The sequence below is a fragment of the Epinephelus moara genome, chromosome 19 (genome assembly GCF_006386435.1).
Source record: "Epinephelus moara isolate mb chromosome 19, YSFRI_EMoa_1.0, whole genome shotgun sequence".
Taxonomy (NCBI): Eukaryota; Metazoa; Chordata; class Actinopteri; order Perciformes; family Serranidae; genus Epinephelus; species Epinephelus moara.
The window spans coordinates 33,748,976-33,761,064 of record NC_065524.1 but is presented as its reverse complement, the minus strand read 5'-3'; the positions used below and the strand labels follow the sequence as shown (position 1 = coordinate 33,761,064).

The 12,089-nt window shown below is 44.2% G+C and overlaps 1 protein-coding gene across 7 annotated transcripts in view; it reads left to right on the top strand.

Moving 5' to 3' along the window:
* Positions 1–11,372, top strand: part of LOC126406541 (girdin-like) — a 97,057-nt gene extending 85,685 nt beyond the window's left edge. For 3 of the 7 annotated variants that reach the window (XM_050070867.1, XM_050070865.1, XM_050070864.1), the window contains 6 exons: positions 631–861; positions 1,051–1,104; positions 2,839–2,919; positions 3,596–3,685; positions 6,012–6,277; positions 6,568–11,372. In XM_050070867.1, coding sequence (XP_049926824.1) covers positions 631–861; positions 1,051–1,104; positions 2,839–2,919; positions 3,596–3,685; positions 6,012–6,277; positions 6,568–7,455 — 1,610 coding nt within the window. In that variant the 3' untranslated portion in view covers positions 7,456–11,372. The remainder of the gene's footprint in view (positions 1–630; positions 862–1,050; positions 1,105–2,838; positions 2,920–3,595; positions 3,686–6,011; positions 6,278–6,567) is intronic. The other 4 variants (XR_007571715.1, XM_050070869.1, XM_050070866.1 and 1 more) reach the window with 4 other exon arrangements.
* Positions 11,373–12,089: the final 717 nt, after the last annotated feature.

Genomic DNA, 12,089 nt, shown 5'->3' with positions numbered 1-12,089 from the left:
GATCAACCACAGTTATGTTTTAACAGGAGCTGGGGGGCAAACACTTTTTCACACAGGGCCATGTAGCTTTGGATTTTTTTCTTCCTCATTAATAAAACCCTTCATTTAAAAACTGCATTTTGTGTTTACTTGTGTTATCTTTGACTAATGTTTAAATTTGTTTGATGATCTGAAACATTTAAGTGTGGAAAACATGCAAAAAAGTAAGAAATCAGGAAGGGGGCAAACACTTTTTCACACCACTGTATATGTGAAGGATGCAAAACCATGCAGCTGCCATCTTTATGCACTTTGGGTATGCTTTTGGTATGCACATGCTGTGATTTCCAAAAAGGCTTGACTTTAGAGTATAATAATCCTGATTATTTTTTTTTTTCAATTTACTTTTGGATTTGAAGTTACTCACTGTAACAGCCTGTATGAGGCGACTAGTAACTTCTTGTGAGATTTTTTTTTTTTTTTTTTGAAATTTGAGGCATTTTGAATCCCCAGCCCATCTTTTAACAGGATACAAAATGTCTCTGCTATTAAGCTAACAGTTTTTTGCGTACAGAAAGCTGAACAAGCATGACTTGAGGTGGACAGCGTATGTTCCTGCCCTAATTTCCATCCCTCCGTTCGTCCATTCAGCCATGAATGACCTGCTGCAGACCATGGCGGTGGCGGGCGGAGCTCAGTGGACGTGTAGCATCGAGAACCTAGACGGCGCTGAGGCCGGAGATGTCGGCATGACAGGTAGCAGCAAGCGCAGCGGGCAGCGCATGAAGGAGCTCGCCTTGTCCACCAACGCCATCGACTGTGCCGCACTCACCCTGCCCACTGCGGGGCATAGCAGGGCCAAGCAGAGGCTTAAGGTCAAAGGTCAGAATGCTGGTTGTATTTGTCTGAGGGTAGAGAGAGACGGACATGTTTTTTTACTGACCAACTTTGGGGTATAAGAATGAATCTGCTCTATGTTTGATATGTCTTTATTTCCATATTTAGTCGACTGGACTCATTTGTGTGGTGCAAAAAGCAGCTGTAGCTTCACTCTCTTGTGTGTCTCAACAGAAAATGCCTCCTGTGAAGATGTGGCCGGCTCCGTAGATGACCCTAAGACTCAAGGTAAGACTCAACATCAGTATTACCTGTGTCAAACGAAGATAATAAGGATGGGTAATGGCAGCAGCCTCTCAGCAGCAGCTGGTCTTACAAGTGAGGAATGAGAAAAGACTGAATAGCCCCAAAAAAGGAGGTCATGTCCTCAGCAGTCCCACTGGTAATCTTTGGGCTGCCTTCCTGCTCTTCGATTAAGCTTGATCTACAGCTGGAAAAGCAATTTTAGTGGAGAGCAAAAAAGAGAGAGTGATCAGCCTCCATTGAAAGTAGGATTGACTCTAATTCAGGCTTTAGGACGTTATCCAGGGCAGTTAATCTGCGGCCAAGCAACTATTCATCAGTTCTGTGCTGCTCTAATGAAGATGACCCAGTTGTTAAACAGCCACCAAACTACTGACACACATTCCTAGCACGTACAGTACACTCGGTCTTTATCCCTCTTAAATGTATTTTATACCTTTCTGTGCAAGCAGTTACTCTTAATCACACAGGACGAGTGTTACCTGGGAACATCATGTGATTTAGAAATGAGCCCCCAACATCTGTGTGTGATGCGGTGCATTCACATGGGATGCGTGAAGTTTGCATTTTGCTCAATTTTACTGACTATAGGGTCAAGTTGTGTTACTCTTCGCACAGCTCTGCTCCACCCGTCCCCACGCAAGTTCTCCAGCAACACACACAGCTGCTCCTCTGTTTAATCTGTCTGTTAACTAGTCTACAGTGCGACATCGATCTGTATGTTGCACGTGCTACGCTAAAGTCTGTGAGAGGAATGAAACTACTGCAGTAGCACACGTGCAATACAGCGCTGCGCTTCTAGTGAGGTGGGTCACAGCGCGTTGCCGTTCCTGTTGGTAGTTGTAGTCTATTATATGATTATGCAGGCGACAGAATGCAGCAACAAAACAGACGTTTCATTAACAAGACGAATGTAACACGGACAAAGTGTCTCTCGCTCCTTCCCTCCCTTGTTGATGCTCTGTGCATAAATGAGATTAAAATATTTAAATCATTTTCCAGCACTAGATTCATTTGAAAGGACAACAGATGGAAAACAACTTTTTAACTCCCTCCTGCAAAGATGTTTAATTGTTCAAACTACAATGGATTTAGACCTACTAAATACTTTTATACGAGATATGATTTTTTGTCCATATCGCCCAGCCTTACTTGACAAGTTATGGACACGGCAGGTTTGCAAGGGATCAAGATTACAGACGACTTCCATAATTATTACAAATCACTAGAGTTTCCCAGGTAGTTCTAGTCTGGTACGAAAAGGGCTTTAGACTTTGTAATATATCAGACTTACTTCTACTTTGCATCGAAATACTGTAACCTATCATCCTAAGTGGTCATTCAGCTGGTTCCCCAGGACATTACTGCCCAACCTGGATCCTACTTAGCTGATGATTTCCCAGAATGCATGAAAATCCAATACATGAGTGAGACCCATTTCCCAGTACGTCTCTGTAACGGCTGGAGGAAACTCTCATGTACACACCGGACAGTGCTCATAATGTATCAGCCATAAGTCCTCTAGAGATGTTATTAAATCATTAATGGCACTTTCAGACACTTATTGATTTTTCAACAAACTTTTACAGCTTTCTTAGTTTTGTTTCTGTGTTTTAAACCATTAAGAGACATTAAACTCTGCTCTTTCTTCGCCCTGTGGGCAGCGTTAATGAGTAGTACATGTCATGTGTCAAGATATGTGTGTGTGTGTTTCATCAGGCCTGCAGGTGTACAGCAGTGCTCTGGCTCCTTCTCCTGTTGAGCTGAGCGTTATGTGCAGAGTGCCCTGTAGCATCTGTAGTAAGTGACCACTACTCGGCACTGAATGCGGCACTGGGCCACAAGGGGCTGGTTTTCTAGACCTAATAAAAGCTTTGATGCTAATCAGCGATGTAATTTAAAATTCTAATCTGGTGTCACTTGTCCTGAAAACCAGTTTGAAATGATTTCATGGTCCCTGGTTTCCAGCTGAAACTCTCCCTGTAAACACTGCAGAGCAAGGTCACTTCTTTCCTTTCCTTTCATCCTTCTCACTTCCTCCTCTTCTGTCGCACACGCCACCCATTTCTTCTTTTCGTTTTTTTATTACTAATCTCAATCGTCTTCTGTTATTCGGGATTGTCTCTATCAGCTCCCCTTTCTCTCTAAGTTGGGTTGGTCGTTGGGTTTAGGCGTCCCTGTCCTCTCCATCAGTGGTTCCTTTGTTTACTGACTGGACATATTGGCGCTGCAGCCTGGCACTGAGCCACCCTTCCTGTCCCTCTGCCTGGCATGTGCCATCTGCTGCCCCAGCAGGAGATGCTCCGTCAAACTGTTAGCGAACACCTACGTGTCACTCTTTGTGTTAGTGCATGCTTGTGTGGGCACATGTAAGGAATCCTAACTGTGTGTGTTTGTGTTTGTGTTTGTGTGTGTGTGTGTGTGTGTGTGTGTGTGTGTGTGTGTGTGTGTGTCTTCCCTCTTGTCCCTTACCCAGCCTCCAGACCCACCAGTCTCCATAGCAACAGGACCACCAGTAGTAATAGTAACAATAACTCCCACCTCACTTCTCCTCTGGAGGGCAAAGGTATGCTCCTCCTTCCCTTAACTCCCTCCTTTCTCCTCCTCCTCTCAACTAACAACTCTTGTCTTCCTCCTTTGCTCCCTTTAGCTTTTTATTTCATGTTTTTACTTAAATGTGTTCGCCTGTGAAAACTGGATCAAGTCAGTTTGATTTTAAAAGTTAAAGGTTATTCCCTCTCCTTTTTGTTTCTTGTTCAAAATCAATATATCAAGATGATACAGGGGCATTTAAATGAATATTTACCCATGAAAGGGTCATTTGTATATCAGTTACTCACCTCGTGTTATGCTGAATGTGCGGAAAAAAAAACTTTGTTTACTCGCATGCCTTCATGGTGAACGGAGAATCCAAAAAATTAATAATAAATAATAATATAAGTAAAAGTAATAATAAAAGTAAAGGGGGGCCACATTTAAACACGTCTCTTTACAAACTCTCACAGAACATGCAGTTTAATCTAAGTCTTATTTATCCAGTCATGTGCTCAGTACTTTAAAAATTTTAATTTTCATTTATTGTTGTAGGCCTAAAGTGATTTTTACATTCTTCAACTGTAAAAATGTGTAGCCTCTACACTGATTAAAAAAATGTTTTAACATTTCGTCAACTAAAACACGCATCTTACGTCTGGCGCCTTTTCTTCTAAAATCATCACTAGCAATGACCACAGTAAGGTGGTACAGGAATAAGTGCATGTGAAATTGATCCAGTGATGTGTTGCTGTCTTGTGTTGAGCAGTAAGTGTAGGATCAGAGTTGTTGTTTAGGATCTGAAAAAAGGATTTTATGGCTAGATTATGTCTAACTATTACCTTTGTGTTACCATTGTAATAATAATAATAATAATAATAATGCATCAGATTTATATAGCACTTTTCAGGACACTTGAAGACGCTTTACAGTGCTGAAAAAATAACATTGATGATAAAATAAAAATGAAAAATGACTGGTGGAAAGTAGGGAAATGGGAATGGCGTTGGAAAAGGTCAGTGAGGTAAGAGGGGGCAAGGTTATTGAGGGCTTTGTAGGTGATGAGGAAGAATTTGTACTGGATGCGGTATTGGACAGGGAGCCAGTGAAGCTGTTTGAGGACAGGGGTGATGTGGTTCCTGGAGGGGTTGTGGGTGAGTAACCGGGCAGCAGAGTTCTGTATGTGTTGCAGTTTTTGAAGGCTGGCAGAAGGAAGACCATAGAGAATGCTATTACAGCAGTCGAGTCTGGAGGTTATAAAGGTGTGGATGAGTATTTCTGCAGTGGAGTGGAAGAGGGAGGTGCGGAGACAGGCAATGTTGCGGTGATGGAAGAATGATGTCCTGGTGATGTTGCTGATATGGGGTTTGAAGGAGAGAGTGGGGTCAATTATGATTCCGAGGTTTCGTACTGAGGGGGAGGAAGTGACATTGTGACCGTCGATGTGGAAGGAGAAGTCCTGAGGAGAGGGTAGGAGAGCTTTGGGTCCAGTAATGATGAGTTCTGTTTTATTGCTGTTTAGTTTCAGGAAGTTGTTGTCCATCCAGGATTTGATGTCATTTTGATTTTTGTCATTGTGAGGCTCAAATATGTTCTACGGTTGCCGCCCCTGATTTAAGGAGTAGCACACCTGGACAACTCAATGGAAGACACAAGCAGAGTTCAAACACTTGTGCTCGCCCAGGCATGCTACTCGTATGTGCAAGTGTTTTTAAATAGTAAGATTTGGGGGAAAATGTGTGTGTTCAAGAAGTACTGAACATACAGCTTGATAAATGAGTCTTGGATTATACTACATGAGTTTTTAAACGTATGTTTTGACATAGTTTTGCTGGTTTTAACGCAAAACCCCTTTGATCAAGAATTTCCTCAGCTTTTGGATTCTTCATTCACTGTGGGGGCAAAGTGTTCCTTTAAGAGGGTCTGGCTGCTAGCGACATTGAGTCTCTTATAATTTACTGACATTGGGGATTAATTAAGTAAATCCAAATGGGTGACAGGTGTATCATGAATATGTTTAATATTCAGTGTAGGTTTTAATGTTCTTACAACAGACAGCTTATTGAAATTTTATTACACTCCTTTAAAACGTGCTCGTCTTTCATTTTTTAATCATCACATTTCAGTCACAAAGACTTGATAAGAGATCTCACACAGTAAAAGCAAATAAAGCAGAATGTTACAGTATGACTCACTTTATGCCTCGCTTTTAAATGATTACTGTTATTACTATAAATGTAGGCAGTGTAAGAGGAGAGTGATGCTAATGCTGTTCCAAGTGTTGAATTATACTGTCAGGGTCTGTAAAGATCATAGATTACTTTCCCCATGTTCTAATCATGGCCTCCCTCCTCCCACAGGCACTTTGAACGGCAGCCTCAGCAGGCCTCACAGCGAGAGCAGCGGAGAGTTCAGCCTCAGTTTGGACCAGGAGGTGTGGTCCAGCAGCGGCAGCAGCCCCGTCCAGCAGCCCACCTCCTCACGCTCGTCCCACCAGAGCCCCCTGCAGCTGCGCAGGTCGCTCGACCCGTCTGCTGCCGCAAGCACCCCTGGTCAGACCCAGGTCAGGTCCAGCGAGGTGCTCTCCCTGCAGCAGTTCCTGGATGAGGGTATTGATCCTGCAGAGGTGAGGCCTCGAAGTCGCTTATGTCTGAGGGGTTATGGTTTTGTTCTGAGACGTTGAATAGCTTGTTGTGTTGAAACAATGGTCCAAAACTCATCCTCAATATGGAGGACCAGAGAGTGTTTGGCGAGTTTCTCTAAAAACTTACTGGAACAGTTTATTTATTTTAGAATGATATGCTGATTAATTTTTCAAGAATTTTCAGGAGAATTTCAGCCAAGGATAAAAATGATATGAAAGGACTGCGTGATGGCGCCGTATCTGACACCGTTTGTTTGCTCTGTCTTCTGCAGTCTGGCAGTCAGGAGAACCTCACTGTAGACTCTCCTCGCCTCTCCACTTCCTCTGAGCATGTGCAGAAAGAACACACTTCCACAAAGGGCCGGGGCATACTGCGCTCATCCAGTGGGAAAGCAGCACCGGTCAGCTCTGATCGCCCACCGAGATCCGCTGGACAACCGGGTCGCCCCACTCTGCGTAAGGCGGAGAGCACCCGTGTGAAAGGCTCTGTCCCGGTCCGCTCCAGCTTGTCCACACAGGGCAAAGCCACATCCGTCTCCGAACGCCTGGACACGGCCTCCTCCACGCTGCCCCGGGCCAGCAGCGTCATCTCCACCGCTGAGGGCACCACGCGGCGCACCAGCATCCACGACCTGCTCTCAAAGGACAACCGGCAGCCCGTGTCCGTCGACGCCTCTCCTCCCGCTGCCGCCACCAAGGCTGGCGTACGCTCCCAGCCTACACCCAGTGAGTACCACCCCAACAGCACCAACCTAAAGGGACCCCTTACCACCACCCCTCTACCCAAGTCACTCAGCTTACCTTGCCATAGCTTGGAGGATCCCGACCTCTCCACCCTCGAGTCTTTCCTCGGCCCTTCCTTCACTGTAGAGTCGGTGTTCATGGACTCCATCTTTAGCGAGACGGCGGGCAAAAACCTCCCCTTCCTGTCTCTCAACCCCACCCTAGTCAGCAACATCAGCGGGCCTCCTGTTACAAGTAAAACACACCCTCCTCCTATCCCCAACCACATCTCCACCCAAAACCAGGCCGCTCACAGCCAATCAAATGGCCAGAAAGAGTATCACGAGGGCATTGATCCTAATCGTGTGAATAATTCGGACCAGACGCTGAGCCCAGAGGACAACCAGTCTCTGTGGTATGAGTACGGGTGTGTGTGAACGACAGGGAGGTTCTGGTTCGCTGATCTTTTAACCAGACTTGACATAAAGAGGGGAAAATGAACGGATGAATAAACGACAAATCCTCCTCTGCATGTATTTATTGGAGCACTATCTCTGTGTGGTGTTTTTGTTTCGTTCTTTTCTGTTTGCCATGGTGCTGATCGGTGATTCGCTGTTTGGTTTTTGTTTTTGTTTTTTTGGTCACTTCCTGTTTTCTGCCTTGTGCTTCTCTCCGAGGTGGGACTTTGATGAATGTTCTTTCATCCAACAGCCATATTATTGTTTCTGCATTGAATCTGTTTCCCTGGCTAACACTACACTATTATCTGCAGTTAGTTTTGTATTTCTGTTTAGAGCTTTAATCTTTAATGAGCACTGATGAGAAATAATTTGTCATCATGATCCATAAAAAACAAAACGTCTGTATTACGGGACAGATCTCGTAGCTGCAGTTTCATCACTACAAATCCAAATTGAGATTTTTCGCTGTGTCAGATAATAGATTCACTGTCCACTTTCTGTTTATGATGATGTCTCTGATGAAGTTTGGGTGACTGAGCGTCTTTTTCACTGCTTTTTTAACTCGGTTGCATCATCCACTAAAATGCACGGCTTCGTTCTGTCCGACCTGAAACGCTCATTTTGATTACTGTGATCAAAATGCTCATCGTGTGTATCTTCTTTTTGTTTGTATCGATGGTGTTTGTTTTTGTACAGTTTGACACCCTTTTCTGTATTTTCTTTTCTGTGATATTAACCGGGGCATTCGCTCTGTGGGGTTTGATCTAGTGGGTCTTAACTGACCTCTTGGGGCTGGTGACAAAATGATGATGCTTCATTCGCAAAATGATCTGAGGAGGGCTAATCGATTACGGCAAAATATAATATTGAAATCCAGATTAATTGATTGAAGGCTGTTTGTTTGTCATCTTGGCTCAAGAGAAACTAAATATGCTGCAGCCTGGCTGACAGTGAGTTCGGGTTTTTAAAGAGGGGCGAAAGCACACTGCTGTAAAAGAAAGGTGTGCGCTGGATTTAGAACAGTGGTTCCCAACTGGTGCAGCCACAGGGTCCAGATTTCTCCTTAGTCATCAGTTCAAGGTCCACACAGTTTAATACAGTCTGCGTCATACTTGTGTTTTGCCATGTTGCCGAGCTAGTCTGCTGTCTCTTTTAAGTCGCTGTCCATCGGTCACTCACTCTACAGCAGGAAATGGCACTTCAAAATAAAAGCTAAGTGCCAGAAATTCACTATACTTTAAAATAAAGTGTGTTTTTTACAAACTTGACACATTTGTGAGTCACTTGGGATCCTTAAAAATGGACCCGCGACCCACCTTTGATCCGTGACCCAACAGTTGGGAACCACAAAACAAGACAAAACAAGGGCATCATTGCAAAACAGAATGTGGCACAATAATAATTTTACCTCAATTAACTTGTTTTAATAATTGCTGAAAGCCAAAATCATTTTTAAAAATAAAGTTTGATTAATTGCCCAGCCCTGAATCTGAGAGAAAGTATAGTTGGTGAAGTGAAAGTTGACGGTGAAGGTAGTAGAGGATGACTAAGGTGACTATTATGTATATTTTAATTGATACAGGAAGTTAACATAGAAAGTTGAGAACAGGTGTCAGTGGTCAGATTGTTCTGTGAATGAAGCGAACATCATTTCTTTTGGTATCTGGAAACTTTTATTTACTCATCCCGACGCACCACACCTTGAGAATGGATAATATTTGATGATGTATTTCAGACTGACAAGATCTTGTACAGATTGTTGTGATCATTAAGTTATAATCAAAGACGAGCACTGCTTTATGTGCCAATACTAGTCGTACTGTCTGCCTCTAGATCCTTATTTATTTCTGCTCTTGTACTCAGTACTTGCTCTTTTGAAGTTGCTTTAATGTATTTAATCCACAGTATATGCAGGTATAAAGTAAATGAACACTTTGCTGTCGCTGTCTACAGATGTAACATAAACATTGCCTTTGTCCTACAGATGTGGAGGGCAGAAAGTCTAAAAGCAGGAGCGGGGAGCCGCAGCAAAGCTGCTAAACCCCGCCCCCACCACCCTCGTCTGTCTGCTACCATGCTGTGAGCGCGTGGTGAGTGAGTGCTGCTCCAGCGGGAGGAATAGGGATTGGGGTGGAGGGGGAGGGAGGAGGGGGTCGGTCTTGTCTCCATGGGAACCTAAAACATGGTGTAACAGATGTCGTCCATCCTGCCGTGCACTTGCTTCCCCTGCTTCTCTAAGCCCAAACCTGCCCCCCCTCCCCTCCTCACTGTCCTGTCCGTCGCCCCACCGTCCCTGTGGTGCCAAACGCCTGTTCACAGAGCCTGACGGGACCCTGGTCTGCATGGCATATGGGCCGTTTAACCATGTCGCTCTGAGTGGATGAACACTTTGCCTGTTTGTGTCCCCAAATCCCCTCAACAAGAGGAGCGCTACGACCCCAGCACCTCGCCGTATCCCTCCTCCATGATGCTTCTTGTGTTGTTGGTGAAGGTGACTGCTGAGTGTTTCCTGCTGGTGACAGAAAATAGGCCCTTTGCTGTTGTCAGGCTGTTTGTTGCTGCTGCATGGCTTCAGTGTAGCGCTGAAATCCTTCCCCGCTCTTGTTCCCTCCACAATGCACGTAGATCCAGGCTGGCTGCTTCCTCCTGTCTCCTCTTGTATATCACTGTCTACTGATACTGTTTCTGGCCTTTAATCTTCTTTTTTCTCTCTTTTTTACTTTGTCACCCTTGTCTCTCCTTCTCTCTAAATCTGCCTCCTTTCTTTCTCTGACTCTTTCCACTCCTCTGTGCTTGCCTGGGACTCAGAGAGAAAGGTGGCCTTGGAGCTGTGTGTCTGAAGCCTAGTAGAGTTAATCTGCTGAGACCGTCTACAGTGAGAAAAGATTGTATATCCCGGTTTCCTGTTTTTGTTCCCCCTCGTTGTTTTGTTTTCTAAACCCAGGACACTTCGGTAGAGAAAAGTGGCTTCCTTCTCTGTTTTGTTTTTCTTCCTTGAATCAAGGAAACAGAAAAATTCTAGAAAATGTTGCTGTGTTTTTTCTTTTCTATAAAGACTAAAGATGTGGCCGATCGCACTGCCACGTGTCCTTTAGTGTGACGGACTGCTAGATGTGCACTAGTCTCTGCGGACTAAGATTAAGTGCCAATGTTCACACAACAGCCAAAAGGGCCATCTTAAAGCAGACTCCATTTTGGATCTCCTGTGCAACTTCAGTCAGCCGGACCTTCTTCTGCCCAACGCCATCATCTTGAAAAAGTGTTTTCTAAACGGGCAGCATGCACAAGCAAAGACAGACTCGTACAGAACATCTTAAAAGCATGACATCACCAAACCTTTTCTCAACCTGCTTTCAGACGGAAGAATCACAATCTGCATGGAGCAATCAATCAGCCAATCACCCCACTTCCTTTGTCCGATCAAAGAGGAGGACAGCGTTCAGTGGGGATGCCAAATGGACTTGGACAGGAAGCCATGACAGCTGCGTGATCGGCGTCTATTGCCTGCCAATCACGAGTGAAGGTTGTGTGATCTGAGAGAGAGAGAAACTAATCATGGGAGTGTTTCAGGTCACCTATATAACTGTTGGCAGCCATGGCTCATGCCACCACACACACACACTGACACAAACCGTACACACTGTTCATCCTAGCTTAAACCATATATCATATTACAGTAAATCATCTCGTACTGCTCCCCATCCTGCTCTGAAAACAAAACACCTGTAAACTGCTTCCTGACGAGGCCCTCAGTATAGGTGACCTGTGACCTACCCAGTACGTGCAGAGTATCGTTGCTGTGTTGAACATGATGGTGGTAATGAGACCCAGTGTTTTCCTCCTTTTCCACTTTTTACATAAATTCATTTGATGTAATTAAAATTCATCAAGACTATTGTGCGCTCTTTTTGTTTGTATGTTTTTTTAATGTGCTGAGCCGTTAAAGAATCTACAGACCCAAATATTTGTTCTTCTTGTGTTCAGGAGCAGGGGCAGAAGTTCATGTTAACGTAGGGTTTTGGGGGAGGAACCTGCACACTCTTAAAATGTCATTCGTTTGCTTTGATGTTCGCCTTGGAGAAGTAAAGAATTAAAGTGTGTTTCTTTTTAGTCTGATCCATTTCAGCTCAGGGGCTAAACTGGATGCAAACGTGGTGTTGAACTATATTAAGAGGTGTTTCTAATATTATGGTTTCCTCATGTATGAAAACGAGGCAGCTCGGTTAATGTGAATGCTCAAAGTACTTCATCAGTTTAGCATTGCGATCAGAATCAGTTCAGCAGAACCAGATGTGCCGTCTTATTTATTCCATGCATTTTTCTTTTACTTCTTTTTTGTAAACGTATTTACAATCTCTGAACACATCGGCTGTAATCTCATGATGAGCCAGTGCATATCTGGGCCAAGACCTCCTCATCTGTGCCCTATTGTTTCGACTTATGCAGATAAATTTAAAATAATAATAACTAGTCCATACCCATTGGTAGCTTTGTCACCTTCTACCTATGCCAATCCTCAATGCCTATGTGCAGTTTCACATAGATTGACCACGTCAGTGAGTAGAAAAACGTGGGACAGACAGAATGACTGACTGACAGTTTCCGTGACT